The 24,826-nt window shown below is 37.7% G+C and overlaps 1 protein-coding gene across 14 annotated transcripts in view; it reads right to left on the minus strand.

Annotated features, from left to right (window-relative positions):
- SGCE (sarcoglycan epsilon) overlaps window positions 1-24,826 on the minus strand; it is a 79,656-nt gene that overhangs the window by 46,564 nt on the left and 8,266 nt on the right. For 4 of the 14 annotated variants that reach the window (XM_081531500.1, XM_081531495.1, XM_081531501.1 and 1 more), the window contains exon 2: window positions 8,658-8,765. The exons of the other annotated variants lie outside the window; for them this stretch is intronic. In XM_081531500.1, coding sequence (XP_081387626.1) covers window positions 8,658-8,765 — 108 coding nt within the window. The remainder of the gene's footprint in view (window positions 1-8,657; window positions 8,766-24,826) is intronic. 14 annotated transcript variants of the gene reach the window in all.

Raw genomic sequence — 24,826 nt, forward strand, 5'->3', positions numbered from 1 at the left:
AAACCCTATCAGGCAAGTTCTTTCTCTTAGTCACTGATGGATTTGTAAATGTAGTAATTAACCTTAAGAACCCAAGGCTGCTCACTCCAGGCTCACAACTAACTAAAAGCTCTGAATGGTAAAATCACTGACAGTAATTTTTCAGCATAAAAATAGGAACTCACAAAAAAACGTTGCTTTATCTGTGAAAACTTGCCCCTGCAGTTCCATGGATGGCTGCCAAAAATGGGGAACTGAACTAAAACATTTGGCTGGCAGCTTCATGTATCCATAGCTTTACTATGGAAAACACAACTTCAAAAGCTAAAGTAACAGAGGGAAGGAAGCAGCAAGTAGGTGTAAACTAGGTACGTAGGGAGACTTGCTTCCAGACTTGTTTTGTACCAGCACTAGGAAGCATTCCCATGGTTTTAAGTACCCAGTCTTTACCCAAGAGCAATTAACTCACCTGTGAACATGGTCTCGTTCCAAAAAAAAAAGAATGAACAAATGAATCGTAGAAATATAGTGGGGATGAGAACTGGAGATTTTTCACCAACCAGATTCCAGTGTCCCCGGAGTGCTAGGTGCTATGGAGATTGTGAAGATGGAGACCCAATCCCTGTCTTCTGTGAGTTCCCCTTCTGGTTTGGGACAACAACACCCACCTAACTAGGTATGACTCACAGAGAGACAAACTGCTCTGGCAAGACCTGGAAAGATGGTGAGGAGCAACGGAAGCTGGGAAGATCTGGTAAAGGTTTACGGAAAAAGTAGAATTCAAATATGGCTTTTTAAGTACCAGCAAGATTCTGAAACTCAGAGATGGACAATTTCGGTGGTGAAACATTCAAATTACAATCGTGGGAGACTGTGGGGCCCTTTTGAGAAAGGGAATGAAGCCACTGATTCTAGATCCTGGTAGGGAGACAAAAACTGGGACGAAGAACCAAATTACAGAGAGCTGTAAACTGCTGCTGAGAAGTTACTTCATGCTATACAGAAGGTGTTTAAATTCTAGATCACAATCTTACATCCAAAGCACAGGAATGCTTTACATAATTTAAAGGAATCTCTTCAGAGCTTATCCAATTCATTCTTTCTAGAGATTAAAAACACACTGAAGTCCAGCACCAAACTTTATTTACCTTTGCTGTTTTCTGGGCACCTTGGAGGTGTCTGGCATATGTGAATAATTTTATAAATGCCTACTGAATGGATTAATACAATCTAATACATAGCACGGTAGAGGGAAATAGTTCTTATGTTTGTGTACTAAATATATATAATGCTTAACTTCAATTTCAGTTTTGTAACTTATATTAATTCCCATATGTGTGTAGCAGTTTATGGGTTACCATTCTTCATTTACATTATAAACTACTAACAGTCTCCCTTAGTTTTTGCTGCCATAAGGTGGCAAATGCTAGCTTCTAAATCAAAAAGAAAGGTTGTTCATATTAAACAATATTGAAATGATTCTTTTTTCTATATGGCCTGTGGCTGGGCCTGAAACGGAACCATAAAAGGAGCCTGTCACTGCTTATCATCTCACTTCAAGGACTAGTATAGAACATCTCACTTTCTGCTTTCACAAAAAAAAAAAAAAAAAAATTTTTTTTTCTATGATCTACAGAGCCAAACCACAATCTACCATGGCCCCCCTGGGTTTTAAGATGACATGCACATTTCTTTATTCATGTGTACTCAATTGCCTTTCTGCAATCTGCTGAACTGCATACTTGCTGGTCAGTTACCTTGGCGACTCTGCTTCGCTGTAAGTATAGTATGCCATTCACTTTGAGAAAAACATGATACAGATGTACGACACATTCATCATCTAGAAATGGAAAATGACTAAGCCACTATGTTTTGTTTGTGAAAATAATACTTCCTTTCTGTAGCATCAGTTTAAATTATGGGCACCCACACGACATTTTAGAGAAGTGCCCTTTACCTTACCTTTCCCATTTGTTACTTGCAAAACAAACAGCTCTTCAATAGAGGCTATTAGGGCAGTATTTACACCTAGCTTCCTTTCAAAAACAACAAATGACACAGAGAATTCAAAGTGATGAGCTCCTATTCTAAACATAAGCTATACGAACAATACTGAGCAACCCTGCACTAACACCAACAAAGGCTGTTCCTTAACAGTGAACACATGTTGCGCTCACAGATGTCTAGGTAGTCCTCACTAACAGTAAGTTTGGAGCATATTGTTTTCTCTCAAAGCAAGTTTTGAAAATCAGATTTAAACACTCCAAGAATCTCTCAAAGACATGTCTCTGAAATAGGCTGAACAGTCTCCGAAATACACAAGCATACTGTGCCATGCTAATCAAGCTGAGGTCACAGGGTCTGGACGCTCTGTGTATCGCATGGCTCTGCAATCGTCTATGGCTGCAAATCCATCACCTCTGCAAGCACATGCCATTGGATACAAATGAAACAGGAAGCCAGTCTGTTGCTAAAGCCACGCAAATCCATCACCATTAATGGTCAAAATAATTAAACCGAAAGTCCAACTCACAGGGGGTCAAAAACATCATCTTCAAACCACAAGGGTAGCTAGATGCGCAAAAATTAAAAATTGAAAACAGGTAGTCATAAGTAACAGAATTTTTTAAAGGAAAAATTACATATCTGAGTTGAGAAGAGCAAAAGAATACGTGGGCACAAGCGGTTGGGGTAATATTTCACCATCCCGATGCAGCTCCAAAATCCTTTGTTAACATGCTAGCAAAATCTTTCCATAAAACTATGAAACTTTCGTCATAAGGCATAGAAACTACAGACCATTTTCAACAATGTATATTATGTGAATACAGAGAACCAAGAACCAAATAACAGACGGTGATGGCAGTAGCAATAAAGTGGGACCTCATGCTAGCTAAATAGCATCCTGTCTTCTTTTATTAATAGTCCATTTGAAATTTTCTCCCCATGGGAGCAACACTGAGATGAAAATAGGAGGGTGCACATTTGTGTGCTTATTTACAATTACTTAAAAACAAACGCAAATCTGCATGTGTTCACCAAACATCAAATCTGAAAGGACTGTGGTGATACAATGCCAACAAATCTAGAGTATGACACTTCACAATTATCAAAATGATTTTTCAGTGGCATATACATGTGCACAGACATATATAGAGTCTACTCTCCACAAAAAAGTCCAGAGAACACTTACAAGCCCTTTGTCTGTATCAAGAATGAAGAGATGACTATAAAGATAAACTGGCTGCTGAGTGTGGGACCAAGTCTCAGCTAGATTGAAATCTTAAAGCCTCCTCTCCTCTGAAATCTTTAAGAAGTCATAAAGGATTGTCAGTATTCAGATCGAGGTGACCTTTATTAGGCAGCTGTTATGTTGATCTCTCTCTCATAGAATGCTTATCAACAAATTAATCACTTTCAAAGGTCCACTTACATTATCATCTTCTAATTTTTTTGCGGTTTAAGAGAATACAGTAAAATCTCAGTTTACCAGGAACCCCAAGGAAGGAAACATTTTAGAGAGCTGAGTTTTCTGAAGTACTCCGTGGTTGATCCTTTTTCATTATGGGTGTAAGATCGTCATTTAGCACATCAATTATTGCACTCCGCTCTATTATACAATGATGCCCTTATGGACTATTTGGTTGCCTTGCCATTTACCGATCATGCTAGTGCTAGCAAGTAGCCGTCTGCTGATGCGTTTTGAGCTTGTACATTTTATAGATTTTCTGTTTTCTCATCTGTAGACAAGTTGTCAGCTGTCATTTCTCATTGCTATCAGTAATGTTTCCTCTAACAGCTTCTCTGTGCCTTCTTATTTGCGGCTATTAATTCGCTGCAGGTTTAGAAACCAGACTACTAAATGAGGTGGGATTGTGTGTTAAAGTAAGAACAAATTTGTACTGTCGTATCACTCGCAAGGCTCTGCTAGAGCTGAAAAAAAGAAGCCTGCATCTGCCACGACTCTTTTGGCAACCCAGAGACCCTTTTGTGGCATATTTCCCGATTCTTCGTTGACACAGTATATTCTGAAAAGATGATCTTACTATAATTGGGAGCCAGCCATTATTTGAGGAGATGGCAGCAAAAACTCTACATATTAAATGAATTCAGAAAAAAAAAAGTGTACCATAGAAAGCCTCTATTTAATCCATATGTTACATAAACAAACTGTCAAATCAAAATGAATGGATTTAATGTGCTCTATAAAATAATTTTTTACATATTTGCTGGGTGGGAAATACACTGCACAATTTAAACAAAGAGAACTACTGATTAAGTGATCTATTACCCTTAGCAATAGCTAAATCAGTCTAAGACTATAACACACTAAAATAAGTAATTTATTAATAAGAAAGTGAAGCCTATTTACAAGAGCATTTCAATTTTGTTAATTTGCCTCTCTTGTAAGCTACTCATTGGGAAGCATGACAAGGGTGCCTTAACCGAGTGCAAATTAGTTAAATAAGACTGCATGTTTTTCAAATGTTCACAGTACTGCTTTAATAGTATTATTTGAAAAAAATTTTGGATAAAAATGATGAAGAAGACTTTTAAATATGTTTAAGATACAAAGATAATACTGACTAGCCACTTATCTGGTACAGCTTCTCAAATAAACTTTTGCTTAAGCAACTAAATTTCCCAATTCTTCAAAATCCTATTTATAGAAGAGATACTTCTCTGCTAAAGTGAAGAACTGGATTATTATTTAAAAAGAAAGTTACACAAAAAATACAATTGCTGAAAACCTATTTTACTGTATGATCTTTGCTGATAATTCAGAACTATAAGCACGGGCAGAAAAAATAACACTTGCCTTCTCTTTTATAGTTTTAATATCTAAAAGCTCTTTATGAGGCTCAGAGCCCTGTATATACAGCACTCCAAGAAGCTTCTACCGATTAATCAGAATTGATTATAAGAGATGAATTCCATTTTGCTCTCTCTGCATCAAGAGAACTGATTTTAGGGTTTTCAGAGCCTGATATATCTACGGTTTTCTCCCTAATTTATTTTTCATTGTTTTATCTCTATAGTTTAATTGAAATTTAATTATTAAACCAGATAATGTCTACAGAAAAATATTTTGAAAGGCATCAATATCCAGCTGGTATACAACCTGTTTTGCTTTTTTTTTCCCCCTCTTTAAAAGTTACTGTGTGTTGTAAAGTAATTAGCCCCCAACTAAAATAAATAAATTTATTAAAAAATAAATAAATAAATAAAAGTTACTGTGTGTTTTATCAGTCCAGCTTTATAAATCTTGGCTTAGAATTAAAAGCTTCTCTCGGCAGTCTGCCCTTCACCCCTTGAGTTTACTCAACATCAAAGTCCTGAAGACCATTCATTCAGCAGTGGTCAGCTATTGTTTTTATTTCAGTCCCAGATAGTCTACACTTGGGCTTTAGAATTCATCACCGGGAAGGCATCAAATTGCCTTTTCAAACGTCATTCGTCTAAGAGATAGGACCACTTATTTTTACATGAGGTAGAAAAGAAACCACTACCTGGACCTTTTTTTTCTGTAGAAAAAAATCTTTTTTCTACAAAAACAGAAAGGTTTCTTCCTGAGATCTTTCCTCCCCAACCAAAGCCACTTACTAAAACCATTTTTCTACATGGAGTTAAATATCTTGATTTTTCCATTGAACGATCACATGTGTTTGTTCTGTTGTTTTTTCATAAATGTCAGTTGGAAAGTGGTTGCAAACCATTTTAATTGGTAATCAATAAACTTGGTCTCATAGAACACTGCAGTTGAAAAGGGCTTTATATGTCATCCTGTCGGGATGTGCCAAACACCTTTCTCTACTAAGGGAGAGGTCATTGTGTTACTTCCTATTTGGATATGGCCTCGGCATTCTACTCAACCCAGGATTCCTGCTAGTTAATACCAATCAGAGTCAGCATCCATAAAAACAAGTTCAGTCCTCCAATTTTAGAGTTAACAACATTGAACCCAGAGAGACTGAGTGACAGGTTCAAGCCTACAGGACTAGAAAGAGGAAGAGCCAGAACTTGAACTGGGGGTAGTTATGCATTTTGTTGATTTTGATAACATAAGGTAATACACTTGGTGGTTGTCCATTATTATAACCCACTACAGTAAACTCAGGGCTCACTGTATGTAGATATTTTAATAATGCAGAACTATAATAATAGGATTTAAATTAGAGGAGGAGACCAGGAAGGGAGAAAAAGCTAAAGAGTAAGTTCAAGAGCAACTGGGGAAATAAGAGAATGTGGTAAACTGAACTGGTTACCTCAGTAGATTCAAGATGTATTGATCATTTCTATTTTGAGAACTATAGTTATGGCTCAGGTTCCAAGGAGAAAATCAGTGTGAGGTCCAGTGGGAGCATGAAGTTTGACGCAGGAAGAGATAAGGATCTCTTGGAGATTCTAAAAAATGTGATAGTAAAAGCCTTGGAATAGTATATTTCACTAAGAATACCACCATAGTGGATGATTCAACTAAGCTTAACAGCCAGTGAGACAGTAAACGTAGAAAATCAAATAGGAATGGAGTGACATGCTGAAAGAGGACAGAAAGTCTAGGGATCAAAGTTAAACAGAAGAAACCAAAGAAAAGGGAAAAGAAGGCTGCAGGTAAGAGCAAAATAGTGTGAAGTCCAGAGGAAGGGTTTTGGTGATCTCATGTGAAGCAGCAGGAATAAGGGCAGATCACAAATCTTTGGGAGATGACAGAATAGAAATACGATGCCAAATCTGGGGCCATAACTAGAAAGATTAGAAAACAGGAAGAGTGGATGTACGGAAGAAGCTGAAGGCCCTCAGCTTAATTAAGGAACAACCAGATAAGGTGGTGCTAGTGGTAAAGAAGAGAAGGCAGTGGCACCCCACTCCAGTACTCTTGCCTGGAAAATCCCATGGACGGAGGATTTTCCGTCCATGGGGTCGCTAAGAGTCGGACATGACTGAGCGACTTCACTCTCACTTTTCACTTTCATGCACTGGAGAAGGAAATGGCAACCCACTCCAGTGTTCTTGCCTGGAGAATCCCAGGGACAGGGGAGCCTGGTGGGCTGCTGTCTATGGGGTCGCACAGAGTCGGACATGACTGAAGCGACTTAGCAGCAGCAGCAGCAGCAGTGGTAAAGAACCTGCCTGCCAATGCAGGAGACATAAGAGATGTGGGTTCAATCCCTGGGTCAGGAAGATCCCCTGGAGGACGGCATGGCAACCCACTCTAGTATTCTTGCCTGGAGAATCCCAAGGACAGAGGAGCCTGGCGGGCTGCAGTTCATAGGGTCGCAAAGAGTTGGACATGACTGAAGCAACTTAGCCCACATGCACGCAGATCAAGTACTCAGTAATGAATCCCTTGATGGAAATAGAGAAAATCCCTTGAGAATATCTAAGAAGGGTGTGGGGAAATGGCTGTGGGACAAATCACTTAGATCCTAGAACAAGTGCATCTACTGCTTTGTAAAACAAATTTTTGAGAATTCTCCATGAGAAGCTACTGTCACAAAACTCTGTTTTCTTTTAGATATTAGAGATGAAAATTCCTTAAACATGCAAAGGTGTTCATGGGTTTGTTTCAAAGACAAAAAAGCAGAAGAGATCCTGGGAGCCTTGGTCCTACTGTGAAACCGATCTGGGAGTAGAAGATTTCAGCTAAGGAATAATTTGATGCTATCTGGAAAAAAGTTAGTGACCTCAACTCAGGACTGTAAGAAGAAAATGAGGTAAGCCAGGAATCACTCCTATAAATACCAAGAAAGTCTTATATGGCAGTAAGTCCATCTTATCACAAAAAATTCCTGTTCTTTTCAAAGTATTTTTAAATTGCTATTTTTTAATAGATAGTTTGATTACCCCAAAGTTATAGAAACCAACCTACTGTTCTGCTACTGTTCCTGACCACATAAGAGTAGAAATTTGGGGGTGGGGGTAGGGGGGTGGGACGAATGTGGTTAAGAGGGATTGTAAAGACAAATAATCCAGAAATATTAAGTGAAAGCTCATGATGATAATTGATATTTTTAAAACAACTAATCTTTCTGTTGTTAAGTAAGCCTTTTTCTCCCTGATGAAATGCATTATTTCAAAGGTCCTGACATATTGCTAATGGACACATTAAAAATAGGGAAGGAAAATTTAGAAGGACAATCAATCATTCAAGGGTCAGGACATCTTTTCAATAGAAAACAAATGCCATCGAATTATTTAATAGCAAAACATAGTAATTTGGTTTTACAACAAAAATCATTCAAAAAAATCATTGATAATTAGCCAAAATATTTTATGACTTTATGACCATTTTTCTAAGGTTATGCAAATACTGTTTTTAAGTGATTTATATTAAACATACTTCTTAATGTTTTTCAATGTTACAAATAAATTGTTATAATAACTGCATTGCAATAAATTGTATAAGTGGCAAACTAGTGACTGGATAGGTTAAAAACAAAGTATTATTTTTAGTTTAAAAAAAGGCAAAACTACAGCAAAGGAAAAAAAAAACCTGAAGAATAATGGATTAAGAACACAGATGATCAGAAGTTTTAGCAGATTAGGAAAATAAAAAATTTTTCAGATTGACTTATCAAAAAAAAAAAATCCACACATGACTAAAAAAGCAAAAGGACTATTGGAAGCGGACATTTATCAGCTCCCCAAAAGGGATTCAGATTACAACCTAAACTCACCATCTTTCTTCCCAGCAGTCACTTTTCTGCTGATAATAAAACTGTTGGCCTGTTTGGTCTTCCATTTAACTGTTCCATTTATGCCATCAGCACAGCTTAATAAAAAAGCTTTTCAGAATGAAACAAATGCACAAAAAATGAAATTAATGTCAAATTAAAATGACTATCACAGATTACCTATTACTTGTTAACTGGGATCAGATTCCTGCCAGCCCAGCAAGCTACTGAATTCCATTCAATAAATATTTGTTGCATATCAACACAGGGAATATGTGGGGATACAAGGTAAAGACACAGTTCCTGCCCTCCAAGGAGCTTACAATCTGTAGGGACTGATACTTCATGTACAGAAATACATATGTCATATATAGAAATAAATATATATTAAAATATATAGTAATATATAGAAATATATATATATATATATATATTATATAATCTCTTCCCAAGTGGTACAGTCGTAGAGAATCCACCTGCAATGCAGGAGGTGTGAGAGATGCAGTTTCAGTACTTGTGTCAGGATGATCCCCTGGGAGTAGGAGATGATAACCCGCTCCAGTATTTTTGCCTGGAAAATTTCATAGACAGAGAAGCCTGATAGGCTACAGTTCACGGGGCCACAAAGAGTTGGACATGACTGGGCGAGCACACACGCACAAGAGAGATGTAATATAAATATATATATATATATATGCAATATATATGCACATACAGAAATATATAGTACAGTGTATATGTATAGCAATCACACATATACACACAGTGGTAGAAACCCTAACTGCTGCTGGAGGGAAAACAATTTTCCCTGGTGAGGAACGTTACGATAACTTTAACATGTCTTTCAAATCTATAGTTAAGTTTTGGAAACATTACAGCAGAAGCAATGAACAGAGAATCGGAGGAGGGAACACGTAATAGGGGCTATCTCTGGAACGTAAAGTAGCAGTCAGCATAAATCAGGGGCTGAAGAAAGGAAGAGTAAAGGCGGGGCCAGCTATAAGACATCATGGGAGATAATACTGACCATCCTTTCCAAACTGCTGGATGTGGGTGAAAAAAAGAATCAATGATGGCTTTGAATTTTTGACCCAGAATGACACAGAACAGTACTATATTGACTGAGTGAGTGCAAGTCTCTTCATTTCCGACACTTTCGCGACCCCATGGACTGCACCCTGCGAGGCTCCTCTGTCCACGGAATTCTCCAGGCAAGAATACTGGAGTGGGTTGCCATTCCCTTCTCTATGGGATCTTCCCAACCCAGGGATAGAGTCCAGGTCTCCTGCATTGGAGGCAGATTCTTTACCATCTGAGCCACCAGGGAAGCCCCCAAAGGAGTTCATTTCAGGAGAAAGATGGTAACTTTAATTTGGGATATGTCAAATTTGGGGTACCAATTGGATAGCCAGGTGAAACCAGCTAAGAGGAAGGTGGAAATAGAGCTCTGGTTCATAAGGGAACCTAATGCAGGCTTCAGATACAGATTTGAAGTTCATCACCAGAGAAATGATTGCTGAAGCCAAAGCCCCACTGTAATTCCTGAAAGAGATCATGTCCTCAGGTAACATGTGTTAGACTGTCAGGTACAAAATGATCTGGAGAAGATACACATTCACGTTCTTGGCTTATTTGCCTATCCTATTCCCAATTATCCAAACTGCCAATCTTACTGCTTACTCTTCCATCGTTCATCCTTATCTTCCAGACTTGATATTTACCATTTTCCTAACTACAGCATTGGGTCACCATCTCATTCTTTTTTCCTCTAGCCATCTCAGATATGTTTCCTCTGGGTTTAGCTCAGTCCCCAAATCCCCCTGGGTGTACCCTGTACCTCTGTCCTAGCTTCTGGAGCTGAAATACACAGCAAGAAGGGATCCACAAAAAGTGAAAGGGACAAAGAAGGCAGAGGAACATGTTAATAAATACATTCACGTAGCAAAAACACAAGATGATTCAGCAAAGAAATAAGAGACAAAGCAGTCAGAAATGTTGGACAACTGAGCCTGAAGTGTCATATATATGTTAACAGAAGAGATGCCAAAAAGGAGTGTGATCAACATCCTCACTTACTGCAAAAAGGTCAAAAAGGATGAGAGCTTAGAAGAGACTGCTAGATGTGAAAAGGGAGAAGTTAGCGGTGACTCCTTAAAGTGGAGTTCCAATAAAGTGATAAGAGTAGAAACCAGAAGCAAAGGGCCAAGATGTAGATGCAACAGATGCAGTTAATCTTTTAAGAATACTGGCCAGAATAGGGAAGCAAAGAAATAAAATGATATGGCAGACTGAAGAGCAGCAAGGTAGAGAGAAAGGTTGGTCCTTTTAGTGTAGGGAGACAGATTGTGTTTCTAAGCTGAGGAAAAGACATAGGGAGAGAGAAAGACTAGGTGTAAGGAAAAGGAGCATAAATGATGAGACACAATCCCAGAAAAATTAGAATAGGTGGGACCAAGCACATATAAGTAAAAAAAATACTTCATGAACCAGAGAGTAAGGACAAGCGAAGATAGAAATATTTGTTGGGGGTACAGAACACCTAATGGTGAAAGGGCTCCTCACTCTAGTGAATCAGAGATGAAAAGCTTATTTTCTTTTCAACTGAATTTTGACTAGAATTCTGAACTTTAAGTTACAGACATACCAAGTCCCCTTCCAAAATGAAAAGAGAATACAATTCAAAACCCGAGTTATTAAAAATAAACAACTGAACAAAACCCCGGGTGATCATTTCAGTGATACCTGGGAGTGGAAACCAGAGGCCTTAGCATCCCAAGTGAATAAATGACTTGGTTGGTATTGAATTTCTAAATCATGCAAACATAAGTATACTAATTTTCTATCTTCTAAAAGACCAATCTCATGGCTGATTTTCCTAATAAATGGTTGATTCACCTAAGAACTGAAGTTATGTCCTTCTAAATCTAGATGAAGAATACCGTAGTCATTTCCCAAATAATTTAACATGAAATAGGGTCAGAAATGTTCATGGTCTTTTGTGGCAAAATACCCCACCTCCAAATTTTTCCTAATTGCTGGGTTCCAAAGGCAACCTGCTGGTTACATAAGAATCATCTGGGCAGCTCTCTAAAAATACATATTCTCACACACCCTATAAAATGTATAACAAAAAATTTTAAAACACATATTCACGATTCCACCACAGAGAGTCCAGCTGAGGTGGGTTACACAATTTTATCAGGTGATTCTCACACACAAATACAAACTCTAGAAGACCAACAGAAGCCCTACAGAACCCAAGAGTATATAAGATATTCAACCAAGGTGCATCAAAAGTGCCAGATGTAGGGGTAACCTTATAACTGAAACCTTCACTCTCTCCAACTGGCCCATGGATGTAGCCAATTTGCAAGAACATGTAAGTCACTGCTGGGCAGTGAGAAATCTCAGCCTAGACAGACGGGAAGCAGGTGGCCAAATTCTTCTCTACAACTCTTCAAAGAACAAAGTATCTATGTGGACCTGACAAACAACACCGACATTTAAATCTTTCACATCACTTAGTCCTGAGCTAGGTGCTTTCATGTAGACTGTCTAGTTCAATCCTTACAAAACCAACAGAATGTATTAGCATGTCTGAAGGTTACAGACACTTGATCCTATAGCAGAATGGAGTAAATCCTGCAAGCAAGCAGGCACTGTCAGAGTTCCAGACTTCTTTATGGATTGGGGAGTAACCATAAAAAAAGAATGGTGTGGGTACACGGTACCCACACGGTACCCCTTTTGTTCCTTTCTTTAGTCTAGTCCAGTGGTTCTCAGACCACGCTGTGCCTAAGGGTAATTGTTCAGTTATATACACAAAACTATACAAATGTACTTTATAGTAACTTAAAGGATTTACTAGGGTAACTTAAGTTATGGGATTTTTTTTTTTTTTTGTCTTACACTCTGGCTTTCAGAACCTCACTAAACCCATAAAATTGAATGCCACTGCACACCCTTGCTGGGTGAGCCAACACACCATCGCTCATACTTTCCAGGTCCTGCATAAGTGCAGTCTACTTGACTTTTACAGATAAATTTCAAAATTCAAATCTGATTGGTGCTTCAATTGTTAAAAATTAGAGGCAGGGTGAAATATTTTAAAGGGCTTCCCAGGTGGCTCAGTGGTAAAGAATCCTCCAGCCAATTCTGGAGATGCAGGAATCACCAGTTCAACCCCTGGATAAGGAAGATCCTTTGGAGGAGGAAATGGCAACCCACTTCAGTATTCTTGCCTGGAGAATCCCATGGACAGAAGAGTCTGGCAGGCTATGGTCCACGGAGTTGCAAGGAGTCGGACATGACTGAGCAGCTGAGCACAGCACAAAACAGTTCAAACACATCCTACAAATAAAGCTCTATTTTAAGGCTGGCATTGCTTTGAGCATGTTCATTTTTTTAAAGTTTATATTGATCCATCTAAAGTCCTGCTTTGACCACATAAGACCACAGTCCAATAAATCTCAATAAAAAGACAACTTCTTACGCCTCTGCTCACCAGACAGTATAATAAAGGCAAGACACAACACCATGGATAACATGTTTGCTTAAACATTCAAGTCCCACACTTGAGGGAGAACTCTCAGTAATACTGAAATATCTATTTTTCATTGTGCATACAAGATCATGGATCATCCCAACTAACTTCTTGTATAGAAAATTATTATAATCTCTACAATGGTGACTATTGTCTACTTCCTTAGATCTTGAATTTCCCCTTTAGTTCATTTATGTTTAATAAAAAAAACTTTTTGAAATTTACTCTTTATTGACTAAAAGATTATTTAAATTAAAAAAAGAAAATTATTACAATCTGTACATTAAGAAATGGAGAATACTTACTCGTGGAAAAAAGCTAGTATTTTAATAACTTTGATTTTCATTGAAAAAGATCACCCTATTTTTTTCTATGAGAACAAATTTCCTTAGTTAGGATGGGAAAATATGGCTCAAATTTTTAAAATATTTATTCTATACATCACATTTCAAGATTAAATCTAGTGTTTAAAAAGAAAAATGTCAGCAGGTATAGACTGGTTCTTGGACTTTTTCCAAAGATAATGGACCATCCTCAGAAATCCTGAAAGGAGCGCCACTGTGCTCATTTGGTTCATGATAATCTATGCTACAGTTGTACCTGGATATGAGTTTCGCTCTAATTCATAAACACAAAAGCAAAGAATAAAATGAATCTTGTGTTTGCAGAGCCTAAACTAAGTCACACAGTCACACAACTAGCTAACATAGCACGGTATACAATTTAACCAATTCTTCAATGCTCCCTCTCAAAAATCCTCAAAGCCTGAATTAATCCAGTGGTGGCTGGCAGGACCTTAAATTCCCTAGAAACCATTCAATACTTCAAGTTTGTCTTAAGGTTCCACGATTCATCTGGAGTCTTATAGCAGCATGACTACATCTCATCTGGCCAGGGGCAAACACTCTCTGAAGAAATATTACTCTTTCCCAGACCTGAATAATTTGCTGACCTAGGGAGGTGGGGTTTTGCTATTTAATAAAAGCCATTGAAGACTTGTGAATAGTGACTGATTGCTGATGATCTAATCAAATGTCAAGGGATAGAAATAATAAATAATAACTTAGTTCGACATCACTGTCCAAGTAAATAGCAGGATACGCCAAATGAAATGTAATCTCATTAACCTGCTTACCTTAGAACCAAACTGTCAAGCCTTCCTCTGCCCACTGTTTCATCTGTCTCTTTTCCTATTTCACTCAAAGGGGACACAGAAGGGGACACAAAGGGGAGCATAAATGGGATACACAGCTCATGCCCCTCATCTCTCCCCCCCTCACCATTGCCTGTCATATGTCTCTCCTTCACCCTCTATGTTTTCCCTTCCCTTTTTCATGCAACTATCCTTAATATTTTATACACTGTCTCTTATACTGAAATCTTGTTTTTATATTTTTCTCTCTCAAAAACGTTAGCTGACATTATCATTGGCTACCAAGTTTTGTGTGCTAAGTGCAAGGTACGAAAGGTTTTCTATATAACTATTTCAACCCCTACATCATCAACTCTGTAAAATAGGTATTATTAGTTCCATTTTCAAATAAGAATAAGGACTCCTAGGAAATTATATAACTTAATCCCAGACCATATGTTTAGTAAGTGGCTGAGTTGGAGTTTGAACCCCTTTCTTGGCTGACTGCAAAGTCTCCATCATCTAACACATCAATGCTATCCCCAAATGGTTAAATGAGGATACAATTTGTGAACTATGTTTTTTATGTAATTTGAGATATTATTATTATTACCAGTAGGTCCTCTTCAACTTATTTTTCTTTCTAGAAGAAAATAAGTTTTGCCTGGCTGCTAGATTAGAAAGAGCTAGCAACGAGGAAATGCCCATGGAAATTAATCCTGTGTGTTAGGTACAGACACAAACAATTCATTAAAAGAAGAAAGTTAAAAGGTTAGCTGGAACCTACGGAGAGAAAAATGGCTTTGCTGAGAACGGTCCACCCCAACCTCCAAGGGAGTCAAGGAAAAATATTCCTTAGAGAAGTATAACAGCAAGAGTTTAAACTGAGAATGCCAGAATAAGAAGCCTCTAAACTTTGTTAAAACAGCAGAGCCTGGCAGGGCAGAACATAAACAATTATTTAATAAAATGTAAAGTTATCAGAATTTCATAATTTTAGCATAAGCTTGGTAAGATTTTAGGCTTCAGAGTGAAATAAAAATTAAGAACACAGAAAGGCTAGTGTTTAGTGTTTAAAATCAGCGTCTTTGGAGACAGAGCACCTGGGTTCATACTCCCAGTTTCTGTCCACTGGGCAAGTTATTCAAGGTCTCTGAATCTCAGTTTCCTTATCTGGTAGGAACAAAATAGTGCTCACTTCATAGAGACTTTGTGAATATACGTAAAACCCTGAGAAGAGTGCCTAGCGCGCAATGACATTCTCAAAACATGAGTTATTATTACACTTAAACTTCACTTAACATGAAGGAAATTTTAGATTTCTTTAAATGTGTTTTATTTTTTTTAAAAAACAGACATTCAAGTGGAAAAAACCATTGTCACTACAGTTGCTATTACAGAAAACAGAATTCTTTTTTCTTTCTCCTTCACAGTCAGGAGACACATGAAAAAATGATATTTGTATGGCGGAGCAGAGTAAACGCTGGAGGCTGCTCACCAGCCGAGACAAACGCCCAGGGGTTCCAACCATTCCAAACTCCACAGGGCTAAGAACATGGCATGTTAGCAAGTCTTCATTCCCAGTATCTGCCAAGGCAAACTGGTGGAGAGCTGCAGTTTAACCCTTCTGAGGAAAGCCAGGTGTAATGAGAAGCAAGTTATATTGACATCTGTACTCTCTGACTGGCATAAACTCTTAGGTATTTATTCTGAGGAAATAATGCAACAAAAGCAAACACTGCATGGGCACAAGATTCAGCTTTGCATCACACATATCAAAACCGGAGAAAAACTGAAACATCCAATCAAAGAAGAAGCGTTGGTTTGATAGAATAGTTTGTGGAGAAGGGAGGGTTATCCACTTCTCTTTGTGGTTTTACTCTCTTGCTCAAAGAGCCCAACCAAGGCACATATGGGGTTTTCACTGATCGGATACAGTACTATCTATATTGTACCTCAAAAATACTAGATGAAGAAGAAGATCCTTGAAAATGGGATATATAAAACATGCAATAGTTATATGCATAACAATTTAATGTTCCTATCTTCAAAATGTTGGACTGTTTCGAAATTATTAAAATTAGTGAAAGGTAGAATACAAAACAATACGCAGACTGAAATCTAGCCTAACAGTGCAATCTAGTGGGAAAGGATTAAAAGGCAAAGCAGTAAGAGCGACTGGGCTCAGGAAGTAAAACTGAAGGAAAAAATTCTGTCCAAAATAAAAAAATATAGTAATACAATACTAATGCGTGTTTATTTGAAACTGTCATTATTTTTCTTTATTATAGAAGCCACACATTTTCACTGTAATACATCCAAAGAGTATAACCAGGAGGGTATGAAATATAAAAGTTCCTTCCTACATATCTATTGCCGTCCCTCCAACGCCACTGCTAAGGGTATCCCCTCTCAACAGTCCTCACATCATTCCATATTCTACGCATATATAAATGTATGTTTGTACACAAACACATATAAACACACACATACCATGCTTTTCTTTCCATGATGTGATCACAGTTTTTTTCCCTAGCATACATCTTGGACATGTTTACACGATATCACATTTTAAGACCGCACAGCTTTACGCTTTGTGGCTCAATCATAATTTATTTATCATCACCTCAAGCTCCTGATCTTTCCCTTAAAGTCTGGTCTTCTTCCAGCATTGCTTATCCTGAGAATGGCGTCACCATTCATTCTCATGAATACAACAGAAATCTAGAAATCATCTTTGATTTTTTTCCTAGAGAAATCGTCTCTGGTAACTCTCCGCCCAAAATTCAACCCCCGACCCACTCCTATTGCTCTTTACCCCTCAACATGTTCTTCCAAACTTCCATCTCCCCACCACCTCTCTAGCAAGGGAGGTCATCTATTCCTCTCTACTCTGGATTACAAAAGTAGACTTGGAACTACTGCTTCTGTTCTGACCCCTCCAATCCTTTCATCACAATGCAATCAAAGTGCTCTTTTTGAAATGCAAATTTGATCAAGTCCTGCTTAAAGCCCTCCAAAGAGGTAGGTTTTAGATTTTAGGATGAAGGTTACACTCTTTAAAGTAGTCTAACGGGTCCAGCAAAATTTGCTCCCTGACCCCCACATCCATATTATTGTGCCTCCCCTTCTCCCCAGGCACCAACCTCACAGGACTTTCTAGAGCACCTTCTATTTGCTAGGGCACCCTGCTCCAGAGCCTCTACAGAGCTCTTCCTTTGACCTCCAATATACCTTTCCTCTTCACCTCACCAACATCTACTCATCCTTCAGGTCTGAGTACCTTCTCAGATAAGCCTTCCTTAATCCCCCTGATGGGCCAAATCCCCTGCTTAGAAATTCTATTAGTATTTGTAACACTTACCATAGTTCTAAGGGCACATTGATATGTGTGATTGATTAGTCTCTGTCAACACCCTAGTATAAAAGTTCCCTAATCTAGGACCATGTATTAACACAGTCTCAAAACCAGTCAACACTCAAAAAATAAATGAATAAAAGAAGTACTAGTTAGTAAAAGGAGCCACTATTTTTTCTAACTTTTCATCATTACTATCAATATAAACATCCTTATATTTTTATTTTTCATCACCTGAAGGAGTATCTTTGTAAGCTAAATACCTAGAATGTAAACAGCTAGACAAAAAATAACATATATCTCAAATCTTGATCAGCACATGTAACAACCTGTTCTGTTCTGTTTCTACTTCTGCAGTACTGGCCTTTGATTAGAATCAGCTCTATAACTACAGAAGATGAAAGATGGTAAAGTGCTCATCGATTAACTCTTTCAGAGAAGAGAAAAGCCACTATCATTTTACTGCACAGTGAGGAACACCAATTTGCTAAGGAGAAAAGAAAAATGAAAAACCTTGAGGCTAATTTTTCTCTCCCTCTGCATTCCAAGGTTAAAAAAAAAAAAAAAAATCAACTTTTACTTCTGTGCCTATTACTGAAGAAATCCCAGAGAACTAAAATATTTCACTTTAACTGCTATAGCAAAATTAACTGTGATGTCTCCCTTCAAATTGACAGTGAACTCCAAATCTCCATAAGAATCAAAGTGGTGACCAAATGAATGAGTGGAAAGCTCAAGAATGGGAAAGACTTTACACTGGAGCTGCCTAACTCCTAAACATTTTTGAAATGAGCGGCTTCACTTGTCAGAAAAGAGAAATGTCTGCCTTCTGTGTCACAACACAAGCAGGGGCAATATCCGTGGTACAGAATGCCAAAGAGCTAGTCTAAAAAAACTGATTAGTCCAAGGCAATTAACTAGAAAATGAGACATGCTAAAGATGAATGCTTTTAAAGTGATGAAACACATTTAAAACACTATTGCATAGATACTGCATAGGAATTCTCAGATGAAGACATAAAACATAAGATTTTTGCCAAAGTGACCCAAGAAGAAAACAGCACTTTTCTAACATGGAGTTTGGCAAGAATATAACATTAACAAGTATACCAGCAGTACCTGTTTTGCAGCAACCTGCTTATTTCCTAAGATAACTTCCTGAAGTTTTAAAATTTAAACACTGGGGATTATTTACTTCCCAAACCCAGCAGCAAGAGCAAGTATTGCATTCAAGGAATTGCAAGTAGCCGCCTGCAGATCAGGTGCATGAGCGCTGACAAGCCAGGCACTCAAGCTTTGAGCATTTCTCTCTCGGAAATATGAGCTCAGCTCAGGAACGCCTGTGGCATCTTCAACAACTGGGAGCCGGGCCATCGGCCATTACAAGCTGCCCAGTACATTACTACAATCCCACAAAAGTGCATTACACTTTTATAAAAGATAGAGAAAATAAGAAGAGAACGTGTTTAACATTAAAAATACACTTCACATATTCAGGGTTCGAGTGATCATATCTCTGACCTAACAATCTGAGTGGAGGAGAAAGTTCTGGGTGTGGGGAGAAGGGACAGGAGTAAAAGAAGCATGACAACGTTGATTCTAAAAGATGCCTGAAGAATGGTCTCTTCTTTCTTCACATTTGTGATCAGAATCCCCTTAGTTTTCAAGGGTCACTCACAGGCATAAAAATCGTCACCGTGGAGTGAGACGTGTTGGGCTTATCACTTCTTAGAACTGAGGTCCTGTGTGCCTATTCCACTAAGGAACTTTGAGCAATCACATTTTCACAGTGAGAGATAGTAATCAAAATAAACAATCCATAGGCAGGTGGAAAGAAAATCTGCCCCAAGACATGTTTGAGACACAAAGCCGGTGCTCCTAGGGCAGTGACAAACCAGGCTCACTTCAAAGGGAGTTAAAAGAGCACAAGGTCAGCGGCCTACTTTTGATTGAAAGGGTTTCTTTTCGAGTGAAAAGCTAAAAATTGTAACTGTTATGTATTACAAGGACATAGAAGGGGGGACTGCAGAAGGAAGACGGATGGCCTCACATTTCCCCTGGGTGAGAGGCTCTAGCAGCGTAGGGCTCAGCTGTCCTGTACCAACGGCTGGCAGCAGTCTACTCCCCCTTGACCTAGGGCGCCCCCGGGGCACCCGCAGCGAGAAACACCAGGGAGGGAACAACTTCAGGAAGCAACTGAAAGCCACTTTAGTTCTCAGGTTTTCACATTTGAAATGAAATTAGAAGGGAGGAAAGGATGCGTTAAAATGTCCAGTTGCAGCTCTTTTCAAGTTGTAAGAAATCAAGCTGCAACACACAGGAATACTCTTTCTTTTAGACAGTTGATCAGAAAAAAGAAAATGTTTACACCGCGACATCAGTGTATCTCTGCTGTCCTGCACTAAAATGTCATCATGGCCTCAAATTAAATATTCAATGCAAGAAAGGTAAATATTTCTGACACTTGAAAATAAGAGACCAAGTAAAGGTGATAAGTTGATTCCCTTCTTGAGCTTCACTGTTAGAAAGGTCTCAAGTTGAAACCCATCTCTATCTTTCACTCACTACAGCTGGTTCTGCTTTCTGAAGCAAACAGAAGAGAGTTTATGTCTACTTTTAGTCTTTAAGCTAAGCGTTTCCAGACCCTTTGAGGATACCTCCTATAACAAGATTGCCAGACCCCTCACCATCCCCACAGATTGTTCTGGAAGTTGTCTAATTTGTCAATGTCTCTCTTTAAATGTGACAGCCAGAAATGGACACGATACTACAGATGTGGTTAATTAGAGCAGGCTACTATTAATTTTTGTGACATATGGACACTATACTATTACTGGAATCTAAATTTGATTTTTTTTTTTAAATTTTGCAGCCACATCATGTCACTGGTTCATATTAACTGTCCTTCTCCTCAAAAACTGCTACCATATAAAGTTATCTCCTTCCTTTATGCAGGCCAATGAATTATGAGGCATTTACTGCTACAAAATATATTTTTGAATAGCACTGCAGCCTACTTAAACCATATTAACTCTCAATTCTGTTATCTATTTGTAATAGACTTTTTTGAAGTCAACCATGGATTTTAAAGCAAGCATCTTAGAACTTCATCAAAGTTATCCACAAAAATGTTGAAAAAGAGAAGACCAAGGGCAAAGGCTTGTGATCCTTCACCAGGGACCACTCCCAGACCCAAACTCAGTAACCAACACAGCTTGCCCCAGGCTCACAAAGCAATCCTGCTTGTCTATACAGCATCTTACATACGAGAGCCTCCGAAAAGCCTTGACAAATGCTCAGCTGAAAGCAAGATTCACTTATCTTTCAAAGCGAAGTGTAAAAAATCTACACACATGAAAATTAAGAGTCAAGTGAAAATATATATGCACATGGAACAAAGGCTAGAAGGGAAGGCACATCAGTGCAAATGTTTGTTCTCGTGTCAGACTGTGGAGACTATTTTTTATTCAATACGGTCTTTACTATAGTTACATTGTTTGAAAACCTGAAGTCCCCGGAATTTCGCTTAGACAGAAATGTGCGTGGAAGCTATTCAGAAGCCATCCACGTGAAACAACTTTAAGAGCATTGAGCCTCTATCTGATTCTACCACCCTGAAAATCCCAGTCGGGAAAACCAGTCACTTGAAAAGACTTGTTGATCTTTAGAAACACTAGCTTCCTTTTTTCAATTCTGCAGTGCTGCTTGTGGCTTAATTCTTCTAAAAATCAGGGAGGCAGCAAACTGAAGAACTGAATCCTAAAGTTTAGAAAAAGCCTCGATGTCTTGCATGTGTGTGTGCCCATGCGTGTATCTGTCCATGTCTCTCTGTTTGTCTGCCTGCCTGCCCACATCTGCCGGTCTTTCTGTCACATCTCTGTTGGAGAAATTGGAAAGGATAGAAAGAAACAAAAAGCATCATGTTAATATTTCCGTGAAGCTCTGGACTTCACAGAGCTCCAGCCCAAGAATCTGTAGTGGACATGTAAACATATGTTATCTATTCACGTAGAGTTCTTTTTTACACTGAGAGTGGGTAATAAGATCAACAACAGGATCTACACTTGGGTGTTTAGAACTGAGGTAACAGTAAGTTAAAAGAAAAGTGACCAGATAGAGTAAGCATGGACGCATAGTAAAAAAGAAGAAAAAACAAAGTGTCTGGTTATTTCAGAGAAAATGCGATCCATAAATACTGCACTTCTTAAAACCCCAACCCATCTGAATAACTGACGGAGAATTTTTTAACACATCAAGGTTTCTTCACTGCTTCAACATTTTACTTCAAGCCTGGTTTTCATCAGTTAAAACCAGTGCTAGAAACTGGATATGTGTTATCTTTCTCATCAGTTTTCTCTGGTGCTGTCCCTTGCTAATTTTCGATGTCCGAGAGACAAGTGAAAATTCCACTTTGCTTAGAAAAACAACTTGCCTACCACTCTAGAATTTAAAGTAAATAGATAAGGTCGATCAACTGGTTTTAGATTTATGGCAAACTCCTTATAATAAATGGATAAAATGATCAAGTATTAAGTCCAATTAATATTTGACAACTGAAAATTTTACTTTGCTGAGAAATATATTTTTCCTACCACACTAAAAGTTAAGTTAAATGCATGTAGTAAATCAGCAGATTTATAGATCCAAAGCAAACTGTCATCTAAAACAGATAAAATGTTTAACTAGAAAGTCCAGTTACTGTTTGGCAAGTGAAAATTCCACTTTTTATGAAATACATTTTTCCTACTACCCTAGACATTAAACTAAATATAAAAGGTAAATCAACAGCTTCACAGATACATGGCAAATTGTCTTAAATAAGTAAAATATCCAATTAGAAAGCTATTATTTGACAAGTGAATATCCCACTTGGGTTTGAAATAAAATTTTCCTACTACACTTGAAGTTAAACACAGGTAGTTAATCAACAGCTTCATAGATCCACAGGAAATTCTCATTAAAATGGATTAAAATGTTCCCATACAATGCCTAGTTATTATTTGATAAAGTAAATAATGCATATTAGCATCTCTTTTGCTATGCGTGTAATCTTGTGCAAGACGGGTAAGAAACAGATAACATTGGGAACAAATATCTGAGAAAATCCAAAATTCACTTATGACATCAAATAGCAAAAGAGTGTTTTAAATTCTTATGTATTTATTTGGGGGTGATTTTTAATGTTGTTCTGTGCTTTAGGTAACATAACAATATCATCTCAAGTATTTACCTATTAACATTGTATTTTTGTTTTTATATTTAATATTGTTTTGCTGCTTTAGATTAAAATTTTTTCTCAAAGCAACTTATCTATTGTTGCTTTTTTCCTTAGAAAAATCTATTTCTAAGCAAAGTAAAAATTTTTTCATATATATAGAATAAAAAACACAAGGATATATACCAGATTACTATGTGTGTGTTAGAATAGTGAGATCAGAGGAAACTCTCAGTTCTTTGGTTTTAAATATTTTTGTACTATGTTCATTTAAATTTCAATTAGAAAAAGTAATGACTATTATTTCCATTTTTAAAAAGATTCTGAAAATTTAATATTATTTAGATAGCTAAGGCTCCTTGAAGAGAAAAAATGGAGGAAATTAACTTGATCCCATTTTTAATTTTTAGAAATTATACACGTACCACTCTATGAAAAATATACATTATTTAGGCACGTGTATATGTATCGAGAAAGAGTCCATAAGGTTTACTGGGGTTGTCACAGGATAAAGAGGTTACAGGTGATCCTGATTTTCTTCTTGATTTTTTTTCCCAGTTTTCTGTAGTTTTTCCCCCTAAATTTTGTACAATGAATAGGAATTACTTTTATTATGATAAAGATAACACTAAAGCTGGGTTTTTTTCCTCCACCTCACCCCCCCCCCCAAAAAAAAGTCCTGGCTAACATTCTGAAATAAAAATTCAAATAGGTTCAAACTTGTTCAAACTTTTTAGATTTGTAAACCTGAGTTTTCTCTATCACCTATCCTGTTTTTTAATCTCATTTTTAAGAAAAAGAATGTCTATCAGTTACCAAACAACTAGATGAAGTAACTTTCCTGGATTTAAAAAAATGGTAAGAATTTGACGGTCTGGCGGTCACCAAAACAGTATTCTAGAAAACATAAGAAATCCTGAAAGCATTCAATATTGCAAGGAAGAGTGAACATCCTAAACATGGAAAGACACTAAGGCACTTCTAAACACTATAATTATATTCACCCAACTTCCTAGTAAAATATCTTTCAGTGTTGGAAATCTGCACCTCATTTATTCATATATCTGATGGTCAATATTTTATTTCTGATTAAAAAGTAGAATTTCAATAAATGTGCTAGAGTTGTTTACTCTTAGAAAGGCTGGCTTTAACTGAGATCCCTACCATTCTGTCATCTACGACGGGTCAAATCCTTATCTATCCTCTATGTACAAATTAATACGCAGCAATGTTACTCAAATCTGCTATTTTAGCCTTTAAATACAAATGTGTCTCATCTGTGTCTCAGGAACCTCACTCACTGGTAGACAATTGGTTTTTTCATTTTAACTTAAACTTCTTTTACTAAGATTATCAACAGATCGTCCCTTTTCTCAGTACCTAACACTTTCTTAAATTGAAATCCACGTTAAGGCTTTTTTATTTCAGCATCCTTCCTCATCAGTATTTTAGTCTTGGAACTCATTGCAATTTTCTCTAACGTAAAATATATATGTTTATAAACATACACAAATATTTGTGGCCAAATCTTGGCAACACGCTTCAAAGGATTAAACTTGCGGTTACCACGACTAAAGGTATTCATTCACCCTACAAGATTTAGAAAAACGTAACATTGCAGGGAGATCCATGTCTCTGCGTAAACCTTGTAATCATCACCAAAAGGCCGTAGCTGGGAGTCTTCGAAGCCCGCCGAATACACTGGAGGCATCCACAGCTGTTTTTAATTGTTTTCGCTTTCTCAAAATAGTGTACTTGGTGGGGCAAACAGTTGTGTTTGCAGCGTTTCAGGCCCCCAGCCGAGGTTAACCCTGACCTCAATGCCCTGTTTAACTCCTAGCATTTCATGATTCCGTTTCCTTGCTCCGCAAAACCTAAGAAAAACGAGATTTCCGTTGCCGAGAAATTCGCTTAGGAAGAAAGG

Source organism: Giraffa tippelskirchi, chromosome 10, assembly GCF_054371585.1.
Source record: "Giraffa tippelskirchi isolate mGirTip1 chromosome 10, T2T-mGirTip1v1.2.pri, whole genome shotgun sequence".
NCBI lineage: Eukaryota > Metazoa > Chordata > Mammalia > Artiodactyla > Giraffidae > Giraffa > Giraffa tippelskirchi.